Source organism: Serinus canaria, chromosome 3, assembly GCF_022539315.1.
Source record: "Serinus canaria isolate serCan28SL12 chromosome 3, serCan2020, whole genome shotgun sequence".
Taxonomy (NCBI): Eukaryota; Metazoa; Chordata; class Aves; order Passeriformes; family Fringillidae; genus Serinus; species Serinus canaria.
Genome location: NC_066316.1, coordinates 8,446,788 through 8,468,031, shown reverse-complemented (window position 1 = coordinate 8,468,031; position 21,244 = coordinate 8,446,788). Strand labels below are relative to the sequence as shown.

Sequence of the window (21,244 nt, the reverse complement as noted above, 5' to 3'; positions counted from 1 at the left end):
CTACCCCTCCCCGCCGCCCCGCGCACGCACACACACACACACCCCGCACACGCACCGCCCGAGGATGCCCTTTGCCCGGGGGGGCGAAGCCGGGACACCATCGCACCGCCGGGAGTGAAGCCGCCACCGCCGCCGTCGTTGGGGCCTCCTGGCCCGCAGCGTGCGGCCGGAGCGGAGACGCCGGCGCTTTTCCTCCGCCTCAGGACGCGCACCGGGTGGAGGAGGAGGAGGAGGAGGGCGCCGTCTCCGCAGCAGCAGCCGCCGCCGCCGCCGCCGCCGCCGCAGCCATGGGAAGGATTTGACAGGGCTCGGAGCGCTTGTGCCGGTGTGTCGGGGCGTGCGTCCCGCCCGCCGCCCCTTGGCGCAGCGGAGGAGAAGGGGGCGACAATGAAGATTTTAGTTTTTTTGAATCACTGAAAAGCCTTAAAAGGAGACTCGGTAAGGAGGAGGAGGAGGAGGAAGGGAAAGGCTGCCCGGGGCAGGACGTGGCTGCGCCCTGAGGAGGGGGGTGCGCCCCACCCCGCGGTGGCCGCGGAGGCGCTGCCGGGGCCGGGGGAGGCGGCGGGGGGCGGCGGGGCTGCGCGGCCCCTCATCGCTCCCTCCCTGCCCGCCGGTGTGCGCCCTCGTTTCTGCTGCCTTTCGCTTATATAAATACGTAAATACATCTGTTTTTCCCTTCCCATTCGTCCTGGGAAGCGGAACCGGAGGGGCTGTTAGCCCGTGGTGCTGCGGCGGGGCTCCTCGCAGGATCGCGCTGCATGATCTGCATTGGGAATGAAGGAGAAGACCTTCTTAAATATATAACTGCGTGTGCCTATGCACGCACGGTGAAATCGGTGTCAGGCAGTCTCGGTTGAATTTGAGTGCAATTATTATTGTTAAAGCATCTGGAATGCTGGTTTTGCCCCACTTCTTACTAAGCCTATTAATTATTTTTTTTAGGATAACTATTTTCTTCTCTTAAATGTCATGAATACACAGATACCCACACTGTATGTGTGTGTCTGAAACTCCAAGGGGTTAGTTTCAGGCTGGGAACCCCGAGGTGGGCTGGCAATTAAGGACCGTCGCAGTTTGACACTTGTTAAAAATACTGTTGACTTCTTTTTAAGCAACAAAACCCTCAAAAGTTTTTTTTTGTTGTTGTTGTTTTTCTGACAAAGTAATAATAATCATTAAAAAAGAAACTCCAATGCAAACTGAAACAACCATGTCTGGAGAAGTGCGTTTGAAGCAGTTGGAGCAGTTTATTTTGGATGGGCCAACACAGACTAATGGGCAGTGCTTCAGTGTGGAAACCTTGCTGGATATACTCATCTGCCTTTATGATGAATGTAATAATTCCCCTCTGAGAAGAGAGAAGAACATCCTTGAGTATCTGGAGTGGGGTAAGTTTGAATGTGTTTATTTTGTGTACATCCGTCCATGTTCCTGTCTGCTTTGTATAATGTCTCTGTTATTTATGTGTGAGAGGGGATTGTTTATAACTCAATGTTTTACTGGGAAGTGTTGTCAGTTTCACTGTATTTAAACGTGATGGTGCTAAAAAGAAATCTGTGTTGGTTTTTTGTCTTTGAGGTATGCATGTAAAACATGCTTCTTGTTTTCTATTTTTCTTTTTTGACATGGATCAGACTTTTGTGTTCCTTGCATATTTGCTTGCCTTCAGGCCCAGCTGTTGAGTTTTGTGTCTTAAAGTTGCTGGGAATATGAAATGGTGAGAGATAAATTCTCTGATGCCTGCAAAAATATCAATGCACAATCCTCTGATTTGCTTCTGCAGTTGAATCTATGCTGCTTTAAAATAAAACATGTTGATCAACAAGAAAATCTTTCAGCTTTCTGAAATGATAAGTGTTTGAAACATCTGTGAAGATGGAGAAGATGACATTCTCTTCTTTAATATAAAATTGTTGCTGACTTAAGTAGATTGTTTTTTTTTTTCATCAGGAAAATCAAAGCTGAAAAGCAGAATGAAAATCTGTGTGTCCCTGGCAGACTTTTCATTTTGTGGGAGATAGGGTATTAGTGGATTTTTAAAGGAAAGCAGGTGAATGATATTGTGCCAGTTCTTGTTAAGTTGCCACAGAACTGGTTGACTCTATTTTTTTTTTCTTTTTAATTCTCTTTCTTCCTCCTCTTAAACTCAGATGCAAACCAGAAGATGCAGTCTGACTTCAGAACTTTGATGAGAATGGTTACTGTATCTGACCTTCAAACTTCAAAGTCATGCTGCACTTCTGTATTTGCATACAGAACCATTTACCACATTTGCTTTGTAATAAATACATCAGCAGGACTCCTTTATTTTAAAAAAGCATATTTTTAAAACACGTAACAGGCATTTGATTAATTAGGTGGTTGAGCTCTTCAAAATGAAGTTGCTGAGGAAAGACATTGTTTTGATAACTGATCTAACAACTTGAGGCTGATATGTGTGTGTTTTATTTTCCTGCTCCTCTCTGTAGTCATACTGACATCTAAAGGACATCTGACTCAGTAATTAAGTTTCTTGTAGTGTTCATATTGCACTGTTTTTTGTTTTCTTATTATCTGGAGGAACAGGCTATAATTAATGCATTCTAGCTAAGGAGGAAATAGTAATTAAAAGTACTTCTGAAGAATCTTCCCTCTAAAACTGTCACTGGCATACAGAAGCTTTGAAAGACTGGGAAAATATGATGGCTCCAAGGGTATTTTTTTTATGCAGGAACTTAGTGTAGTCTGCAGTGGATCTAGCCAGCTGATACCCTGTAAATAATAATAATAACAACCAAGTTAACCATATCTAGATGATCAGAGCAACAGTGTGTTTAGGACCCATTGTGTTGGGTGCTGCTGCTTTCACTGGTGGTTGTTTAATGGGTAAATGCATCATTGCAAGGCTCTGACAGTACCTGAAGATTTCTGTAATAAGCTTTCCCATCTGCTGATGGAAATAATACACTGTTTTGGAAAGGCTGGACTGGAATAAGGTTTCTTGCTGGCCTATTTTTCCTGCTATTTTTCCACTCTCATGCTCCAGCTGTGCCTTAGCAGGACTCTTAGGCTTCAGAGAAGACCAGTTGCTCCCATTTCAAGGGCTGAGTTGCTGTGGTCCTCTGTCTGCTCCCAGGCTTCTGCCCTGGGAGCTTTCCAGGAGGGTTTGTGAGGTGACATGGAAGAGCCAGCAGTGGCTGGTACCTGCTGGTGGAAATGTCTGTGTGAATAATGTCTTTATCCTGCAAACACTCCCAGGAGTGTCTCCTCCGAGGGCCAGCCCTCCTGGTGAAACTGGCAGTCTCTGGCATTCCTCTTGGGATCAGGGAGTTGGCAAAATGAAACTCTCAGAGAGGTTGGGTACCCTTCAGTGCTCTGGTGCAGTGGAGTTACTGAGGGTACCTGTGCTTTGATATAATCCTGACCTCTTGTATCTCTCTCCCCAGAAGGAGGAACAATGCAAGTGGTTGATTAGGAAGAGGTCATATGTGGTCTTAAAGTCAGAGATGTGCTGAGTAGTGGCAGAAGTGGAAGGCTGGCAGCCAGAAATCATGGACTCTGCCCACACCTCTTTAAAGGACTCAGTGTTGAAGTGCTTTCAGCTCAGTTTTTTTTAGCTTTTTTATTTGAGCAGCAGGAAAAGTAGCACAGATTTTACACCAGGGAGTTCAGAAAGCTGCTGCATGTCAAGCGCTCTTGGATTTGAATGTACCATATAAAATAGTGTGTATTAATTTATTTTTCCCATCAGTGGAGTGAAACTTGGGGCCTGGTATGTTTGTTGGTGGATGTCAGTTGGATGCTGGCATTTTGTGGGTTTCTGCCAAACATCCACAGATTGGCTTGATTATTATGGAGAGTGCAATCTGAATGTATTGGAACTGGTCAGGGAACTGGAGTGAACTGGGATGTGTGTGTGTACAAAGTGCAGAGTACAAATTTACTCCTGAGAACTGATTGTCATCTTAAACTGCCTTTTTTTGAAATAAATTATTCTTTCTATAAGTAAATAAAGTTTATTTATAGTCTTTTGATTTTAAGAAAAGGCTAATAAACAACTGTTCAGTGATCACAGACTCCTGTTGAGCAGCAAATAAATTTTTTTCTTGCTTTTCAGCAGTGTTGTTCTGAGGTGTTACTGTTTGGTTTTGTGGAGGATTTGAGTTGAGGTTGCATTTGTAGATGTGTATTTTTATACAGACTGTTCTGGGTCTGAGATGTTATCTGCTGTGTTTCATGTAAGACTGAACTACAATATGACTTTTTTGGGGGAAAGGTTTAGGAGGTATTCTACCATGGAAAAGCTAATGTCTTAATGACAGCCATGTGACTGCTGCTATATTTAGGGGAACTAAGAAGCTTCATGTTCTAGTACGTAGATCTTTTAAGGCTACTTCATGAACTTGTAATCTAGAGGTATAACTTATTTAAAAAATGAATCCGGGTAAAAGAACTGAGATCTGAACTAATTGTTCATATTTTGATTTGATACTGCAAGTTTAACTCAGGAACTGTACAAAGTAATGTCTACAGTGTGAAGTTGAGTTTTAAATTTTTGTAGAATTTCAGTCTTTCTTGTTGCTTGAAATGACATTAGACTGCTTAGAAGTGTCAGGTTAATTATTTTGTGATTCAGAAACTGCTTTGCTTCTAAAATCCTATCTTTGGCTTTAAGTGAAAACATAATTGCATTCCCTATTCTTATACAGTTTTGTGACTTGTTAATAAGATTATTTGATTTTGTTGTTTATATTACATAGGTATCCTTTATGCTAACACAGCTATGGAAAAAGCCAATATATTTGTGTTCTGAGGGTTAAATCAGGGCACATTTTGAGATAACAGGAAGAAACCGGAACATTTAGATTTGGCTTGTTCTGTGTATTTGATGCTAGTTTTCATTTTTATCTCTATTGATAGTTGTATTTGTGATTTAGAAAAGGGTTTGTCTAATTATAGCAACTGGAGCTTACCAGAAAAAGCTGTTGAGAATTCCAAGCACTTTGCTTTTTCTTTTCTACTTGTGTGTGAGTTGCCACGCTGACGCAAGAGTGTAAGGGAGGTAACGAAGGCTGATAAGGTGAACTTGAAAGAGAACTAGAGTGATAAAAAGAAGCTTTTGGAGATGTTTTGGTTCTGGGAAAACTTTCTTTCCTTCCTATCGCTCCATTCTGAATTGCTTTTCAAAAGAAACTAGAACAATGTTCTTTAGGATGCATTGAAAGAATAATAGAATAAACCTCAAAATGTGTGGTGAGGAAAGTGAGGGAAGGTGGAGGGCACCACCAATACCATGGTGAGGTCAGTGACTTGATTAAATCTGCTCCTGTTGGAAAAATGTAAAGTGGCCTCTAGTAAAGTTTTTGTTTGATTGGTTTTGTTCAGTTTATTGTTGTTCTTGTTTGTTTTGGTTTTTTAAAATTTTTTCCTACCAAAGAAAATTTTGGAAGATGGAATAAATTGTTCTCATTTCATCTGCAGTAGAACTGAAATGCATGGTGTTTATGCAGTGCTGATATGGTCATACACTAGGCTGTCATCATTGGTCTCATACTTCTCTTATTCAGTTGTGCAGCATCTGTTCTGGATATTGAAAATGGTTTTGTCACCATACAACCAATTTTTCAAGACAGAGTTATGGAGAGGTTGTCTGTGTTATCCTTCTGGTGATCTCTCTCATGTTTTTTCTTAAGAAAAAGTGGGAAGCCCCTTTTTGAGCTAGGTTTGTTTTTATATATTAGTTACAAAAGAAAATAAAATCTTGTCTCTAGGCTTCTGCACCTTTTCTCTGTCATTTGTCTCTGTGTAGATCCTGAACAAAATCACAGCCATTTTCAGCTATGAGTTGCTTATATTTTGTTTTTAAAACAGCTGTTAAAAAACAATCATTCATTTAGGTCCTATTCTTAGCAGACAGTAAAGGATTAACAATCAACTTTTTTCAAGTTTAGTTGTTTTGGTTTTTTTAAGGAGACTTTGGTGCTCAGTACTTTCCAACCTCAGTACTATCTAAGCCATTAGAAACACTTTTTTTTTTTTTTTTTTTCCTAATTACATTCTTAAAGGTATCAACTTCTTTTTATTCTAGTCATAAAAATGGGAATACATCCTGGTCTGACATAAGCAAAACCAGTTATTCAATTCTTTGTGGGAAAGGAGGCGCATCTTGCTTGTCAAGGCCATTTAATGTGCTTAGGCATATTCCTGATTTTAAATGTGAGTTGTTTCATTGCTTGCATCTGAGCCATATAAACTGATGGGACTCCATCAATGCAAAAGACATTGTGGCATTCTTTACACATAAATTTCTGACATTGTTTACAATAGCACTTTACTGCTTATTTTATGTAATCTGTTGTTTCTGTTACATGGCTGCAGCCAACAATTAAATGCTTTTTATTGATTAGGGTGAAAGAAGTTTCTTCAGTGCTCTCAAATAGAAAATGACCTTCAAATCTCGGTGTTTCAGAATATTGTGTAAACATCTTTTATACAGAAGCAGTTTTACACCAAATTACTTGAAAAGGAAGGTAACAGTATTTGCAGGAAAATATGTAGAAGAATGGTTGCCCATGCAGGCTTTAGTACTAGGTAGGTCTGTGTTTAAGGTCTATACTTTTTAAAATGTGATTTTTTCCCCCACATATATTTCAGTTTTGATTCTTTCCTTGAACACCATAAACTAATTACTGTAAGTTTATCAACAGTTCTGATGTGATCAAATGAGCTGTGAGACCATCCAGTTAATTCTACTTGATTTTTATTAGTTTCCAGTAGAGTGAGGCATTAATCCCTCGTAACATGTTTGTTTCTTTGCACATTTCTGTTACACAAAGTGGTTTTTTAATCAAAACCCTTAATTTTAAGTAGAAATAAGTTTAAAGGGTGTTCTTTTTGGCTCTTTTTGTTCTGCTGGGCAGGGGAAGTTTGGAAGTTCTCCAAGGCTGCCTATTTTGGGGCATATTTGGGGTGTGTGTCTTCAGGTTGATTGACTTCTGTCAGTAATGTCCTGTTTGTTGCAAAGGAGCATGGCTTGCTTAGATAGAAAGCTAACTAATACTTAGTTTCCAGGAATTTTAGAAATGCCTTTATTCTGTACAGAAATTCCTTGCATGCTTTGGTCTAATGGGGACAAATGGAGAAATACAATTATATGAGTTTGTCTGCTCAGTGGGCATTATAAACCTCATGACAACACAATAAATTCCCTGTTACTAGGACATCTCATGTTTAAGGGTTAATCCAGTAGGGTTTTTTTTATGGTATGATTGTAACTGTAAAATGTACTGCTGAAGGTGTGTTTGAATTTTTAACCTCTGTGCAAGATATGAGGCTGTGTATGTACCTGATTAAACTCTTTCCTTGTCTTTTGGCCCTTCTCTCCTGGATTTACTGATAGGTTTTTTTTATTAACCTGCAGCATATTATTATATCACAGTTGACTGAAGTGTGGATATTGTGCTCCAAAAGCAATGAGCTTAATTAGTCCAATATGGTTCAATTCTTAGAATATATATATATATATTCTTTTTTTTTTTTTACAAATATGGGTAGAAACTACCTTTCTTTTTGAAGCTCTACCTACACCCAGAGATCAGTATTTGAATCCTGAATAGCAGCAGCAAATAACAGTAATTTCACTACTGAGTCATACCTGTGGCTGGAGAGACCAGTGCTGTTTTGAAATTTTCTCATGAATAAATTGCAAATAGAGGATTTTTAGATACAGAGTGGGTGTAGGCTGCTATCCTGAAAATCATTCTCCCCATATTATTTTCTGAAAATGAACTGTAATGAATTATCCTGGATGTGTCTTTGAAAAATATTAACCTATTCTTAGCATCTCTAATTGCTTTTATCCTGTAAAAAATTTACATTCTCCATTTGTGGAGAAAACTTCCAGAAGCCATTAGATCCTGCTGCCAAGCTCTAAAACGTGAATAAAAAATCTACAGTGGATAGCTGAGGCATGACTGAAAGAAAAGGCCAGTTTCTAGACTCTTTAAGTTTTATCTTTTGGCAAAGCAAGCATTCCTTCCATAAGCATTTGTACTTGTTTAATTTGATTTTCTTTTTCTGGCTGAACAACTGGAATATTTTGTTCTACTCTGGTCTAACTTACCTCAACACGTTATTTTTCTAAAATCCTCATTAAGCTTGGGAATGCCTCTAATGTGGACCAAAATCTTTAAAAAATGCAAGTGATTTAGGTCAGTCATGTGCAGTCTTTTGTTAACGACAAGATTTTTATTTCAAATAGTTTAAACATGACATTAGGCTTAATAATAACTGCAAAAATCTTCTATTCAGACAGGTCAGTTTGCTTTATTTCTAGTAATACAGCCTAATTAGGTTTACCAGTGGTCACCATGGATAAAATCCACATGAGGTATATCCAGACTCCTATGACTTTGTGTTTCATAATTCTTCCTTATCCGTATCCAGACTTCCAGTTTGATTTAAATTAGTTTTCTTACACAATATTGCAGATTATTATATTCTTTTATTCTCAGGGATCAGCTTCTTAGTGCACCTTCTCTTGGTAACTTTTTTGAAAAGCTTATCATAGGGACCTTGTAGATGTTATGAACTGTGGTATTTTTGTGTGCCATTTTGAGGGGAAAGATATCTTTTGTTCAGCAGTTTAGTGGAAATGTACAGTAATTTTTTTGTAGAAATAAAAAGTGAGTTTAGTGTGCCATTCCAAATGGGAGAGGAAAAAGCATTTGTAGATGTTAATTAAAAAAATTGCATTTCCTTCAAATGTTGTGGGATTAGAACAGCAATGTTTCGTTGGTCTTTTGTTTCATTTCCTTTCAGTCTCAGAGTTTGAGGCTTGGAGGAGGATGTGGTGAAGGGCCTGCAGGTCTCCATTTCTGACTCCTTCTTCCTTTCCTTTCTCTGAGATTTTCCATGGACAGTGTTATTCCAAAGAAATTTACCTTCTCAACTGAGGCCTCGTGCATTTCTTCCTTGCTTCCATTCTCTTGCTTTTCATCCCATCGAAATCTCAGTTTTTATTTCTAATATGATGTGGATATCCATGTGTCAGTCTGATTTTTCCCATGGCCAGAATCTTGGTTTTGTGGATTTGGATTGGTATTTTTTTCTTTGTTTTTCCCTAGTCATTCCCAAGATTTCATGATTTTCTTGGCCAGATTCATAATATAGAGATTGTGTGTGGAGAATGGTAGCAAAAAGTGAAGAAATACACACAGGCCTTACCCATAGGTGCATCTATGTAGTGTTTTCCCATAAACACCCTGTACATTTCTTATTGGATCAATTGATTTACTATGATTAATCATTTTGCCTTGTTAGCTTTTGTAGAACTGGAGCCTCGGGCTGTTTGTTCTGGCTGTGAGTAAAGAACTTGTGATCTGTTTTACTCCTGTCGTCTAAAAAGTATGAAACTTAAGTGGGAGTATAGCTTTGTCATTTTAATACCTGAAACTAAAATAATGAAGTGATAGGAAGGGTTGCAATTACTTTTGTCTGCCCAGTGGTTTAAGAAAATGTCATTTGTGCTGTGGGGACACCACGGTCCCAAGGTATTTCCTGTTGGTGCTCATTAAAGTTCTTTCACCTTTACCACGCTGCCTTTTGTCAATAAAGCACTGTGTTGTCTGACTGTTTTGCAGGACACATAGTAACAAGAGGAGAAGGAGGAAATAGAAGTCACATTTTGATTGCAACTCACTGGTTTTATCTTGGGTGGGGGCTGAGTTGAAGGTGTCTTAAGGCTGGCTAAATCCACTGAACTTTGTTTTGCTGGGGCTTGCGTGGGCAGAGGGACACAATCCAGTTAACAAGCAAGCTGCAAGAGCACGTTGAAATCTATCAGTATGGTTCTGTGGAGATCTGCAAGTGTTTCTACAAAAGAAAGAGGCCAGGATTGTGACAGCCCAGGCTTCTGTGGCTCCACCTACCACAACTCCTGTGCTCCAGGCTGGTTGCCTCAAAGATTCCCTCCAGCATACAAGGGAGCTACAGTTTTGAAACAAATTTTGAGGCTACCAGCTTCGTCTGGTAGCTATTTGGTGTAGAAATTCAGTGAGCCTCATTTTTTTCCATAACAGTTTCCAAAACTTCCCCTTTTGCAATGAGAAGGTCTCTAACCGTGAAGAGGGATCTTCAAAATAAGTGTCTGGGTTTGGTGATGGTAATTTCCTTCAAAAAGAAAGTGTTGGTCTTGTGTGTTCTGTGGTATTTGGCATAGTATCACTCAGTGTCTTCACACTGTTTTCGTTGTATACTTTGTAACTGAAAGACAAGGATTCTTATGTTAACACACTTGGAATAGTTTCCTTCTATTTCCCCCAACTTCTAGAAAACACATGATGTACTATTTTGTGATTATTTAAAAAGATCCTTTTATAATTTTGATATGGACTGACACAAAAGAGGCTTGTTTTCTCTCTGAACCGATATGTTAGAGGAAATGATAGAAGCTGCTTCCTATGCAAACAGAAATTTACAGAGAAGACCATTATCATTTTGCTGTAGTGTCACCCCACCTCCAGTATTAACTATTTTCACCTTCACAGCTAGCAGCCACTTCTGGGTAACAAAATATGTACTTCTAAATTTCTGTATCTTTATAAAAGTCATAATTTAATTTTTGAAATTAAATTAGTCAAGTGGGTTTTTCTGGATATAAGCAGGCTGGCTAAAAATATGTACAGTTTATGCCCTTATATGTTACTGGTTTTTCTGAAAATAAGTGATGACAATATCTCCATTGCTGATGACCCACACACTGAAAATGCAAACACTATTTAGAGATAGGGTTACCAAGAGAAAATGGTATACAATGTGTATTACCACAGCTGGTGGGAATTATTTCATTAACTTGTTATTTTTTTGATTAACTTTATCCTTGAGTAACACTGACTTCAGAGAAGGTGATCTGGTAACCAGTTGCTTTGGGTGGTGCAGCTTCTTAGGTACTTAAGTGACTATTTGTGCAGTTACCCTGCTGAGTATATACTGCAGTGCTCATGGTCATGCCTGAAAAGTCTTTTCCTGGCTGATTTAACAGAGATATCACCTGATCTTATCAGTAGTAGCCTTTAAGTGCTTAAACTTTCTGGGGGAGAAAAAAGTGTGCAGCTGGGGCAAGGAGTTGATGATTTGTTGAGTATCTATTCTAGTCTTGAATATTTTACATTCTTCTGTTCCAAAGCTAAGATCATTTAATGGAAATTGTATTACTTACTTACAATATTACGTTCACTTTGTGGTCCTTGGCCCTACCAATAGGAGGGACTCTTGTCCAATGAAGTTTTGATATTGGTACGTGAAGATTTGCTTTAATCTCAACATTAAGTTTCCTTGATAAGGAAACAAACCTCTCTAAAGAGTTTTTGCTTTGTCTTGATCATGTAGTTCATGTTGTCAGTAAATGTATTTAACCATGTGTATGATCATAGTTATAATTACAAAAGTTTCTGCCTCATGTGTTGCTGGCCATTGATTTGTTCTAAAGCCTCAATGCATTCAGCTCTTAACCAGGCTGGATTTGTGGCACTAAAATCTTTTGTTCACATCAAAGTGTCATATGATTATTCAAAACTTTTATAATTTTATTTTGTGTGACCTTGTGACATTTTTTTCCTCAATCTACCTTAATTAGGAAGTAGAATGTTTATTGATAATTCTTACTGATGACAGGTCATGATCAGCAAAATGAAATTTTACGCTTTAAAACCTAGGTATTAAGAATATATAATTCTGTCTCTAAAAGGAAGTTTCTTGTCTTGTTTCTTTCACTTCAGAGAGGGTTTAGTTTATATATATTTTTTTTTTCCTGCTTTCCAGTTTAAGCAAACAGTTTTCTCTAATATGTCACTGTCAGATGAGGTTGGATCCAGTTAGTTCACATGTTTGGGGCAAGTATTTTCTTTAGTAGTTTTGATGTTATCCCACTGATTCTTAAAGCAGTAAGGAAAGCTTTGACTGCTAGATTTGCATGGCACTTTTGCTAATGTTAGGCTATCATTTGTTCCTGCTCTTAGTTTAGATTTTCAGTTTCTCTCAGACACACCTTCTCCAGCTCTGTGTTCCCTGTCCCTGGCATGTGAAGTCATACAGTGACAGGGTGCAAAGGTCATTCCTAGCATGATTCCAGCATCAGGGATACAAATCCATTTCCAATGGGAAGCGTCAGAGGAAATTTGCAGGAGATGGAAGATGGTAAATTAAGTAATTTTGGCAAAGCTACAAGGATTTCTTCTTGGTATGCTGATAATTGTTTTTAATAACACAACCCCCAACCACCCACACCCTCCTAAAAGCTTGTGGCAGAATTTTCATTACCTTCAAGAGAAGCAGGGTCAAACTGCATGTTTGAATTAAGCATAATAACTTAGCACAGGGGCTTGGGGTCTTGTGTGTGTGTGTGTGTTTGTGAAACACAGTGCAGAAGAGCTGCCCTGCTACTTCCTGATGTCCCTTCTTAGAGTATTCCCATCAGACAGGAATATTTGAAGTCTATAAATGTGCTGTTGGGTGACATTTTCAGACTCACAATTTAAACATAAGCCTTGACAAATAAGCCCAGATTCTCTTCTCTCGCTTTGCCTTAGTGTCTGTCTCATACCATATTTTTCTACGCCAGGCACTTAAAGACCTAGGTGCTATTTTCCCTGCTACTTTTTTCTCTTTGAGAGAAAAACAGCCTCTCCTCTGAAAGGCCATTTCCCAGGTGGTGTGTCAAGATTTGAGAAAGTTTAGACATCTGAATGGGGATGGATTCATCACATGGGAGGCATTGACTTTAATAGCTGTGAGCCAAAATTGTCATGTCTGTCGGATAAAAAGAAAAAGGCATTTCTAAACTTAATTCTGCTCTCAGTTGATGGAGATAAGCATGATATTAATTCTCTGATGTCCTCATGATACCAAAGCAATTCATATTTGCTGCTGAGCTTCTAAAGAAAGCCAAACTATTTGAGGGCATTAACTGGTTAAGTATTTAAAATTATGCTTCAATTACTGTAGCTTTTTCTAGATGTCAAGAGAGAATATTTTCATTATTTTGCTTCACTTTTTTATAGTATGCTTTTAAAATGTGTGTATATTTCCTGGTTGTGAGGCTTGTAAATATACTTTTTTTCCTTTCAATTACTTTCCTGGTGAGAAAATAATTTACAGTAATATTGGGTACTTGCATATATTGCCTTGAAAACCTGTATGAGAAGAGTATGTGGTCATTAGCATATGAAATATCTCTGCAAAGAAATGGAGGCACAGCTGTGATTTGTGAAGGCGATTTAAAAATTCAGTGGAAAAGCAGTTTCTAGGATCCAGGTTTATGTTTGTGTTCCTTCCAATTTAATTTGTTTTTCTTCAAAGTTTTTTGAAATGTTTGTTGTGGAAATTCCTGAAGGTGTGGGTGGCTTGTAACTTCTGTGTGTTTAAGGGCTTTATTTATTTGCTTAAATTTCCAGCATACTGTTTGGGTACCCTTTCTAATCTTATTTCTGTGATCTTGTTGCTGTGATGTCCTCTTTCCTCCTTCTCCTGTACCTTCAGCATTGTACAACTTTAACCAGCAGCAATTGTTTTATTTCTCAGAAGGGAAGTGCTCTTTACTGCAGTGGTCAGGTGGATGCTTGCCAGAATTGTGTTTTGTGCAACTGTTTATGTGTGTTGAACTTGGACCTCCATAAAAGTTAATCTTCTTGTAACTCATGTGGTGGTTTGTTTGTACCTCACCTTTTCAAAATCTTTCCTGCAGATGATGATATGCATGTGATATGCCTGTGGTATGCATGCCACTGGCATTTCAGAGGAGTTTTCCTGGAGTGTCTTAATGTCTTACAGAAGTTGAAATGAATACATTAAATCTTGTCTCATATTTCCTATTTATGGGATAGGTTTGCAGTGTCTCCTGCTGTGTGTTGGGATTTAGCTTGAGTGGACTTTGAGGAATACTGATGGTTGTGCTGTTGGAGCAAGTAACTGTCAGGCTGCAAAATTCACATCATTGCTACACTGGAAACTTAAACCATTAAACTTTGTATGCTTTCAGGAAGTCAAATATTATGTCAACAGAGATAACCAGAAACTCTTTGATTATTATCTCCAATTAATGCTGGGAATTACCTCCTGGAAAGCTGCATAGATATTGCTCAGAAAAGTTCTAATTGAAGGTTGAGGGAAGGTCTCTTAAAACCTTGCACTTAATCATCAATTAAGGTGAAAAATACAGTATAGGTAGGCAGTTTCATAATACTGTCACTTCTGTGGATCAGGAAATTCCCTCTTCCTACCCCTCCTTTTTTTCTGCCTGGTGCTTCTGAGTATCTGCTTCCTGTCTGTTTCCAGTGGCACTATGAAGTGCCCTGTGAGGAGTCGATTTTAAAGCAAGTGTGCAAAGTAAAAGTCAGCTTTCCATCAAGGATGGATACTCTGCATTTTTCAGTAACTTTGTTTTGGTATTTACTGCTTAAGAGCTTCTGAGCACATTCTGTAGGGTGCCCAGAGGTTGGTTAGTAGTCAGTCTGTTTTTACAGCAACTTAGTCATGACACACCAGAGGAGAAATGTGGAATTTTTCTTTTTTGTATAGTACTGCAAAAGAAAAATTCAAGAACTATTCATGAGCTATTACTTTGCAGATAGCAACTCTTTACGAGGCACCCTGTAATTTATGTAGTACATGATGCTTTGCATCAGAAGTTATTTATGGGGTAGTTTGTTTAATAAGGATATTTCTGAGTGATTTTGCTGCCTCATTATAATTTGCATTTACTTTGTGTTTCATTCGAGCAGAAACATTTTGTACGAATTGCTGTAATTTGTCTTTTTGCTCTGCCAGGTTCAAATGGCAAAAGTTCTTGAAGTGTCCCAAGGTAGCTATTTATGATATACCAGGAATAGTGGAATTGGAGTTGGCATTGAGTCTGTCAGAGTTCTTCAGAGAAAGTATGGCAAGGGTTGGAGTTTGCCTTCCATGGCCTTCTGCCATAGTCAGCTCCTGTGCATACTTTTGGATGAGGGGAAGGAATAACTATTTCTCTGCCCTGCTGTTGCACATTTAATATTCCTGAAATATTAAATGTGACAGTGATTTAGGGTTCTTACTCTTGAATTGGTACAGCAGGACTTCAGAAACTTGCCTCCTTTCTTTTACAGGTGTGGAGGGTCACCAGTGAATTGGTGCTCTGACGTGGTGGGATTGCTAAAATGAGTTTGTTTTCTTACTAGTCTGTGGGCAGTGGAATTTGGGGTTTTAGTCCAGTCTTGGCTTCATTAGCACAAGGATAGAAAAGAGTAACTTTTAATGAATTCATTGATTGCTTAAAGGGAACTGTCTTGAAAAAAATTATTAACAAAATATTAGACTTCAGCCTGACCACATGACATCTGAAATAATGGGCAGTCATTCACACCTGTGTAAAATCAAAGACACAACAGTAGTGGGTTTTCAGATTGGTTTTGTTTTGTTTATTTCTGTGGAACAGTGACATCTGAATGAAGTGCAAGGTAGTGCAGAACCAGATCCTACATCAGTATTTGTTCTGGAAAGCTGCAGTAGCTCACTTGTGGTTTTCCTGCTTGTAAATAATTTAGTTAGCCCACCTCCTGCTGAATGTTTTTATTCATTATATGATTCTGTTGATGAATGTCTCTACTTCTCTCAACTATATTAAAGAAGAATATAGAGCAAGTTACTTGGTGATTTCTTGAGTTAAATCCCAAACTGCTAAGAAGAATTTAATGTTCTCCTGGAGGTTTTTGAGTATTTTTCTCCTTTTCTTCTCAATTCCTTGTAACAGAGGAAGCTTTATTTTTGTAGGTTAGTATAGTAAGTCACTTCCATTTTGTGAGCTCAATACTGTAGTAGGTGAGCTGCACATTAAATGGAGAGTTATTCCTTTACTCATCCCTTTGAATGCTTTTCCCTTCTTGCATGTGCCTTTAACTGGTGGCTGTGACTGAATGGCCACACACAAAAATCTCCAAGACTTTGTTAGCGCAGTCAACATCTTTGTTTTAAGGTACTTTTCTGCACCAAGCATGATAATAATTTTCCTGTGGGTTGGTTTAATTCCTCAAAAATGTTACTGCAGATGATTGCACTAGAGAAGAAGAGGCATGTTTCTTTCTTGTGATTTCATTAACTGCATAGGGTGTATAATTTTGGAATTTATTAGCTGAGAAGAGAAGTTAGGATTCGAAACTTGAAGTAATGCATTATTATTTTTTTTTAATGTTGCTTACAGTGTTGGGAGAAAGACAAACAGAAGAGAAGTCAATGTGATTATTTTTATTTCCTTTTTCTTTCAAGCCTGATAGCTCCAGGAAGGAAGCTTAACCATGAAGAGAGATGTTGCTGTGTTGCCATTGCAGTGGTTCTGCGGAGCACTGACCTTCTGGTCGTATTGAGGGCGCTGGCCTCTGCTTAGCTCCTGCACAAGCACAGAACAAATAAATGGTGGTTCAGAGCTGCATTCCCACGTTTGCTGAGAGTTCTGACTCATCCTTAAAACTTAGCATTTTGTCCTGAGCTAACCACAAACCCTAAAGCCTTTGAGATAGGTATCTTCTTTTGAGTGGTTTCAACTTCATGATAGGACAGGTGGGACCAAATCTTGCTTATCTAATTCTTAGAATTATTCCAGGTCTGTTGTACATTCAGTGTGAGTTGAGCAGTGTATAAAGAGTATCTTTGAGCTGTGTAGGCTGGGATACTGTTTCCCCTGAATTTGAGGAGTTTGTGCCATACAAAGACGTTCACTGCCCAGTGAATGTCTTGATCTCCGGCATCTCTGTCAGGATCAGAAGCCAGTCCTACTGGTCATTTAGAAATGCAAGGCCTAAGTAATGACTATGTTCTGCTTTTTTATTTTGTGTCTGCTGAGGCTTCCAATCCTTCCACACTCACTGGATGTTGAGTATTTTTTGTGCTATTTCACTGATAAAGATTTATGGTGCAGCTCCACAGTTTGACATCTGCACGCCTGCAGGGAGTGAACTGATTGTTGGGTGAAGTATGTCTGCAGTTGCAGCAAAACTGACTTAAGAAGTGAAGAAGATGTATTGTTTAACTGTACCTTGTTGAGTGGACAGGAGATTTTTATTTATCTCTTTCCCAGAAGTGCAACACCAGATTTTAATGGTGTAAGAACGTAGCAAGGAATGGCAGTGTTAGTGTTACCAAGAAATTTACATGATGTTCTTTGTGTATCTATAAAGTAATTTGGCTGCCTAATGCTTGAGCCAATTCTGGGTTTGCTTGAAAACTCAGGGAGTTCCTCCTAGTCTGAAACAAAAGATGTGTGAGTATCATTTATAGTTTTACCCAAAATAGCTGTAGCTGTATGATGGTGGTGTTTTCTCTGCCTGTTTTCCCCCTGTGACCTGTTTTGCATATCCCATAGGACAGTAGGGCTCTGGAAACTAATTCGTATTTTGTTGGGGACTAAGCTGTCAAAGTAAGCAGTTACTTAGTGGATGAATTTGTGGTTTGCTGGAAAGGAAAATGTTTGGGCTTTTTTTACAAGGGAATTGAATGATGCTATGGAGAATTTTATTCTCTTGCTGGCTGCTATAGAGTTTTTGTTTTTTTTTTCACATAATGCTGGATATTAACCACATATTTTGTATGTAACCAGTGTTGTGCATTCATCACCATATAGATTAGTTAGTTGACTTCCTGTGGTTTGATATGAAGAGATACTGAGAACTCTCAGCTGTCACTGAAATCAGCTGGACCTCTGTTTTAAACTCTAAAGCTCTATATAATGCTATGTGCTCTATTAAGTTCATATATGGATTTCTAAAATTACCAGCTAAGATTGGATGCCTTACTTTTCCCTTAAATTATCATGTGCCAGTTCCTGTTCTTGTAAGGGCCATAAGATCACTGCTTTTCAAGGGTTTTTTTGAAAGGCAGTGCATTTAGGATCTTGCCATAGAATACATTTAACAGTTTTTGTGAGAAGTCACAAGTCTTGTTGCACAATGAATTAGATGGACTGTTTTCAGGAACCACCTGAATATATCTTATCTGTGTATTGGAAGAGTTGCAGACTCATCATTTGTCTGTGCCCTCCAGTTTGTCACCAGCCCAAACTGAAATCTCCTTCAGCATTGAGATCTTAGCCCATTCTTGTTGTTTTTTTTTTTTTTTCTTTGACACACATTTGTCCAGTGCCAGTTTCATTCCACTGAATTGTCTTTTAGTTCCCTTTTTAACAGAATGTTCTGTTAACTGCACATTACACAGGGTGTATATTTACTTCATTTATTGTTGCAGCTGTGGTTGATCTGAAGATAGTTGATGCTGTTTTGGAAGGCAGCTTGTGTTTTGGAAGAGATGAGTAGAATTTTTCTGAATTAAAATGAGGTGTGATGGAGCTACTGGTAGATGTGGAAAGGGAAAAATCTATATAAAAGAAGTGGTGACAAGTTGCATTTGGCTTCGTCTCAGTGTCACTATGGTTTGTAGAAAGCTAAGGAGGGGGCGTGCTGTGCTTAAAATAAGATTGTCTGTGTGTTAAAGAAGTAACAGTGCTTTGGAGCACATGTTCAGGATTCCTGTAGATTCAGTGAGAGTGTGTAAATGTATTTAAAGGCATCCAGAGAGGGATCCTGTCTGCCTGAATTAGAGGCTTTCTGGCATGTGCTTTCTCAGCCTTTAAGGGAGCACAGTTCAGCTTTTGCACAGTGCACCTGTCAGTTTGCCTCATCCAAGGTTTGGGGTTGATGCTGTTGTGGCTTGAACACTCAAAGGTGACTCTAAAGCCATAGTTGAAAGTATTTTGTTTTCTTGTTCATTTGGGTTATTGCAGGGAAGCTACAGCTGCACCATGTTCCAGTGTTTAAATGTACCTCAGCCAGTAGGGAAGGAAGGCAGTGTTTCAGTTCCAGTTCCAGTCAATTGTGGCTAGACCACAGCATCCAGGCTCTGAGATAAAGGACATTCTGTATTGCTTCTTCTTCACCATTTTTGGGAAAAGAGCACTATGTTTTCTTTCTCCTGTGGTTGGCTTTGTAGTAGGAGCATACTTTTCCAAATGTTAAATTAAGAAGCAGCATAACACCAATTGTCTTCCCAAAATCCAAAGTTTTGCTTTTTGTTCTTTCCTCTTTTAAAATCTAGCTGCTACAGAACAAAAACAAAGCAAGCTTCTTTTCAGTTATTCATATATTTAAAGGTGCACCACTGTCATTGTGCTTTGTATGTGGCATAGGAAAACCTTTCCTTTAGACAGAGATGTGGGCATTTTGAGCCCTTTTTCTTGTCTTGGTGGATGCACTTGCTCAGATTCACAGAGTACACAATAGAAAAAGAAAGCCTTCAACAGAGGTAACAGAAAGAATACCTTCAATAATGTCCAAATCCTTAATCCCTACCTCCATGCTCTTTGAAGAAAAGAAACCAACAGGATACAGGTTATGCTTTAAATAGTGTTCCCATGATGTTTTTAATCAGCACCGTGTCTTATTTGAAGTTTTCTTAGCCCCTGATGAGTCATTACTGTTGTCTTTTTCAGACCCTAAGCTTGGAACCTAGCACATCCCACACCTTGCACTAGATTTGAGATCTCTTTGGGTAAAACCTCTCTTTTAAGCACTTTAAAAAAAGATAGAGCCTTAATGCTGGTGTTGGATACTCCCTCTGTGAAGTTCCTGGCAGTCTGTTTGTATTCAGTGTGGAGGTAGTGCTGTCCCAGGTGTAATTATAAAGGTGCCATTATGGTGTAATTACAAAGGTGGCAAAAAGGTGACTGGACTTGGCTAATTTGTGCAGAATGATGCAAATCTTGTAGCAGATGTAGGTAGGGAAACTCAAGGCAGGTTTTGTGGGCAAAGGAATATGATTCTTACTTTCTTAAAAAATAGTCTGGAACCTGGAAAAGCAGTACTTCCATTCAGTCAGTAGATTTGCAGGGTAATAGGGAAATTCTCTACAGGACAATGGTGGTCTTTGAATTTTGAGGGGTGAGTTTTTTCCATATCAAGGTTATCTCATATGGAAAAGAATTGGCACAGCCATATATTGTATTTCTGCAGTGTTTTGTGGCAGTATCAGTGCCCATGTTTGATTCTAATCATATTCCTGATAGTTACTATCTCTGTTCTTTAGCTGCAGAATGTGGGTGGTAGTTGTAAGTGCTTCTCAGGATTTCTGGACTTCTTTAGTCTCAGAAATGTATTATGTGATGGGCTTTGGAGAATTTATGTAAGAAATAATGTGTAATATTGAAAGAAAAAAAAACCCTTAAGAATTTAACCTGGATCTCTGTCTTACCTTTCTCTGTCGGAGGTGCAAAGGATCTTTGCAACCAGGGAATTTGTGGAGTTACCAGTGAGTGATGCTCAGAGAAAACAGTGGGAGGCCAGGTCATGGCCTCTGTACCCCATTTCCATGGGGGAATTAAATGAGATGCAAATGGAAGGACTAGGCCTGTATTGTGCATCAGAGCTGATTATTTTAGCATGCACCAAAGCTGTCTTTTAATCAGAGGTTTATAAGAATTGCTGTGCATTGTTGCTGCCTCCTTAGTTCTGTGAAAAGGATCTAACCTACAAATTCACCCATGCTTGCCACCCTGAGTAAAGGTCTTTAAACTATCTATGTTTTGTGTTTTGGTTTTGGTGTGGGTTTTTTCTGCCTGTGAGCCCATTTCTAGCCAATATATGAGATGTGGAACAGGGACAAAATCCAAAAGGAATCTGAAATGGTTCAAATGTCTTGGCACATCTTTTAGAGGATGGTCTGTGTCATGTGATGGATGCAGATGAAGTCAATGTTTGTAACTATCCTGAGCTTCCAAACTCATTTCTGTTTGTGGGGAAACAGAAAAGCTTGTACTGAAAAGAATCCTTCAAGTTGAAAATTTCTATTCTTAAAAACAAAAGCAAAATCTTCCTGATCATGCTTTGCTGTTGTCAAAGAGCTGTCTGAGGTATTCACCTAATTTTTGACTTCTCCTGAGTAAGGGCAAATTGCAGCCTTTCTTCTGTACTATCTTCACTGTTGATCTCATGCAGTTGTAGCAATGTCCATGTTGATATTTTATAAACAAAATACTGTTTTATGGAGCACCTATGAAATTTGATTATTTCAAATGCTAAAGGTACAAAGTTTTTGAAAAATAATGGAAATGTCAATTGCCGTATGGTAGAGAAGAGGTGATGTGTGGTTTTGGTTGGAATTTATCCCAGCTCTGGTCTACATGCAAAAGGCAGTTACTTCACTAGGCTTATATGGAACTTCAGGGCTTAACAAGTACTGAGTCATTGCCTAA

General features: G+C 38.8%; 1 protein-coding gene across 3 annotated transcripts in view; it reads left to right on the top strand.

Moving 5' to 3' along the window:
* The first annotated feature begins 265 nt into the window (after nt 1-265).
* The window catches only part of CDC42BPA (CDC42 binding protein kinase alpha), a 180,328-nt gene continuing 159,349 nt past the window's right edge, over nt 266-21,244 (top strand). For 2 of the 3 annotated variants that reach the window (XM_050971951.1, XM_050971952.1), the window contains exons 1-2: nt 266-438; nt 1,164-1,388. In XM_050971951.1, the coding sequence (XP_050827908.1) occupies nt 1,193-1,388 (196 nt within the window). In that variant the 5' untranslated portion in view covers nt 266-438; nt 1,164-1,192. The remainder of the gene's footprint in view (nt 439-1,163; nt 1,389-21,244) is intronic. The other variant, XM_009096149.4, reaches the window with a different exon arrangement.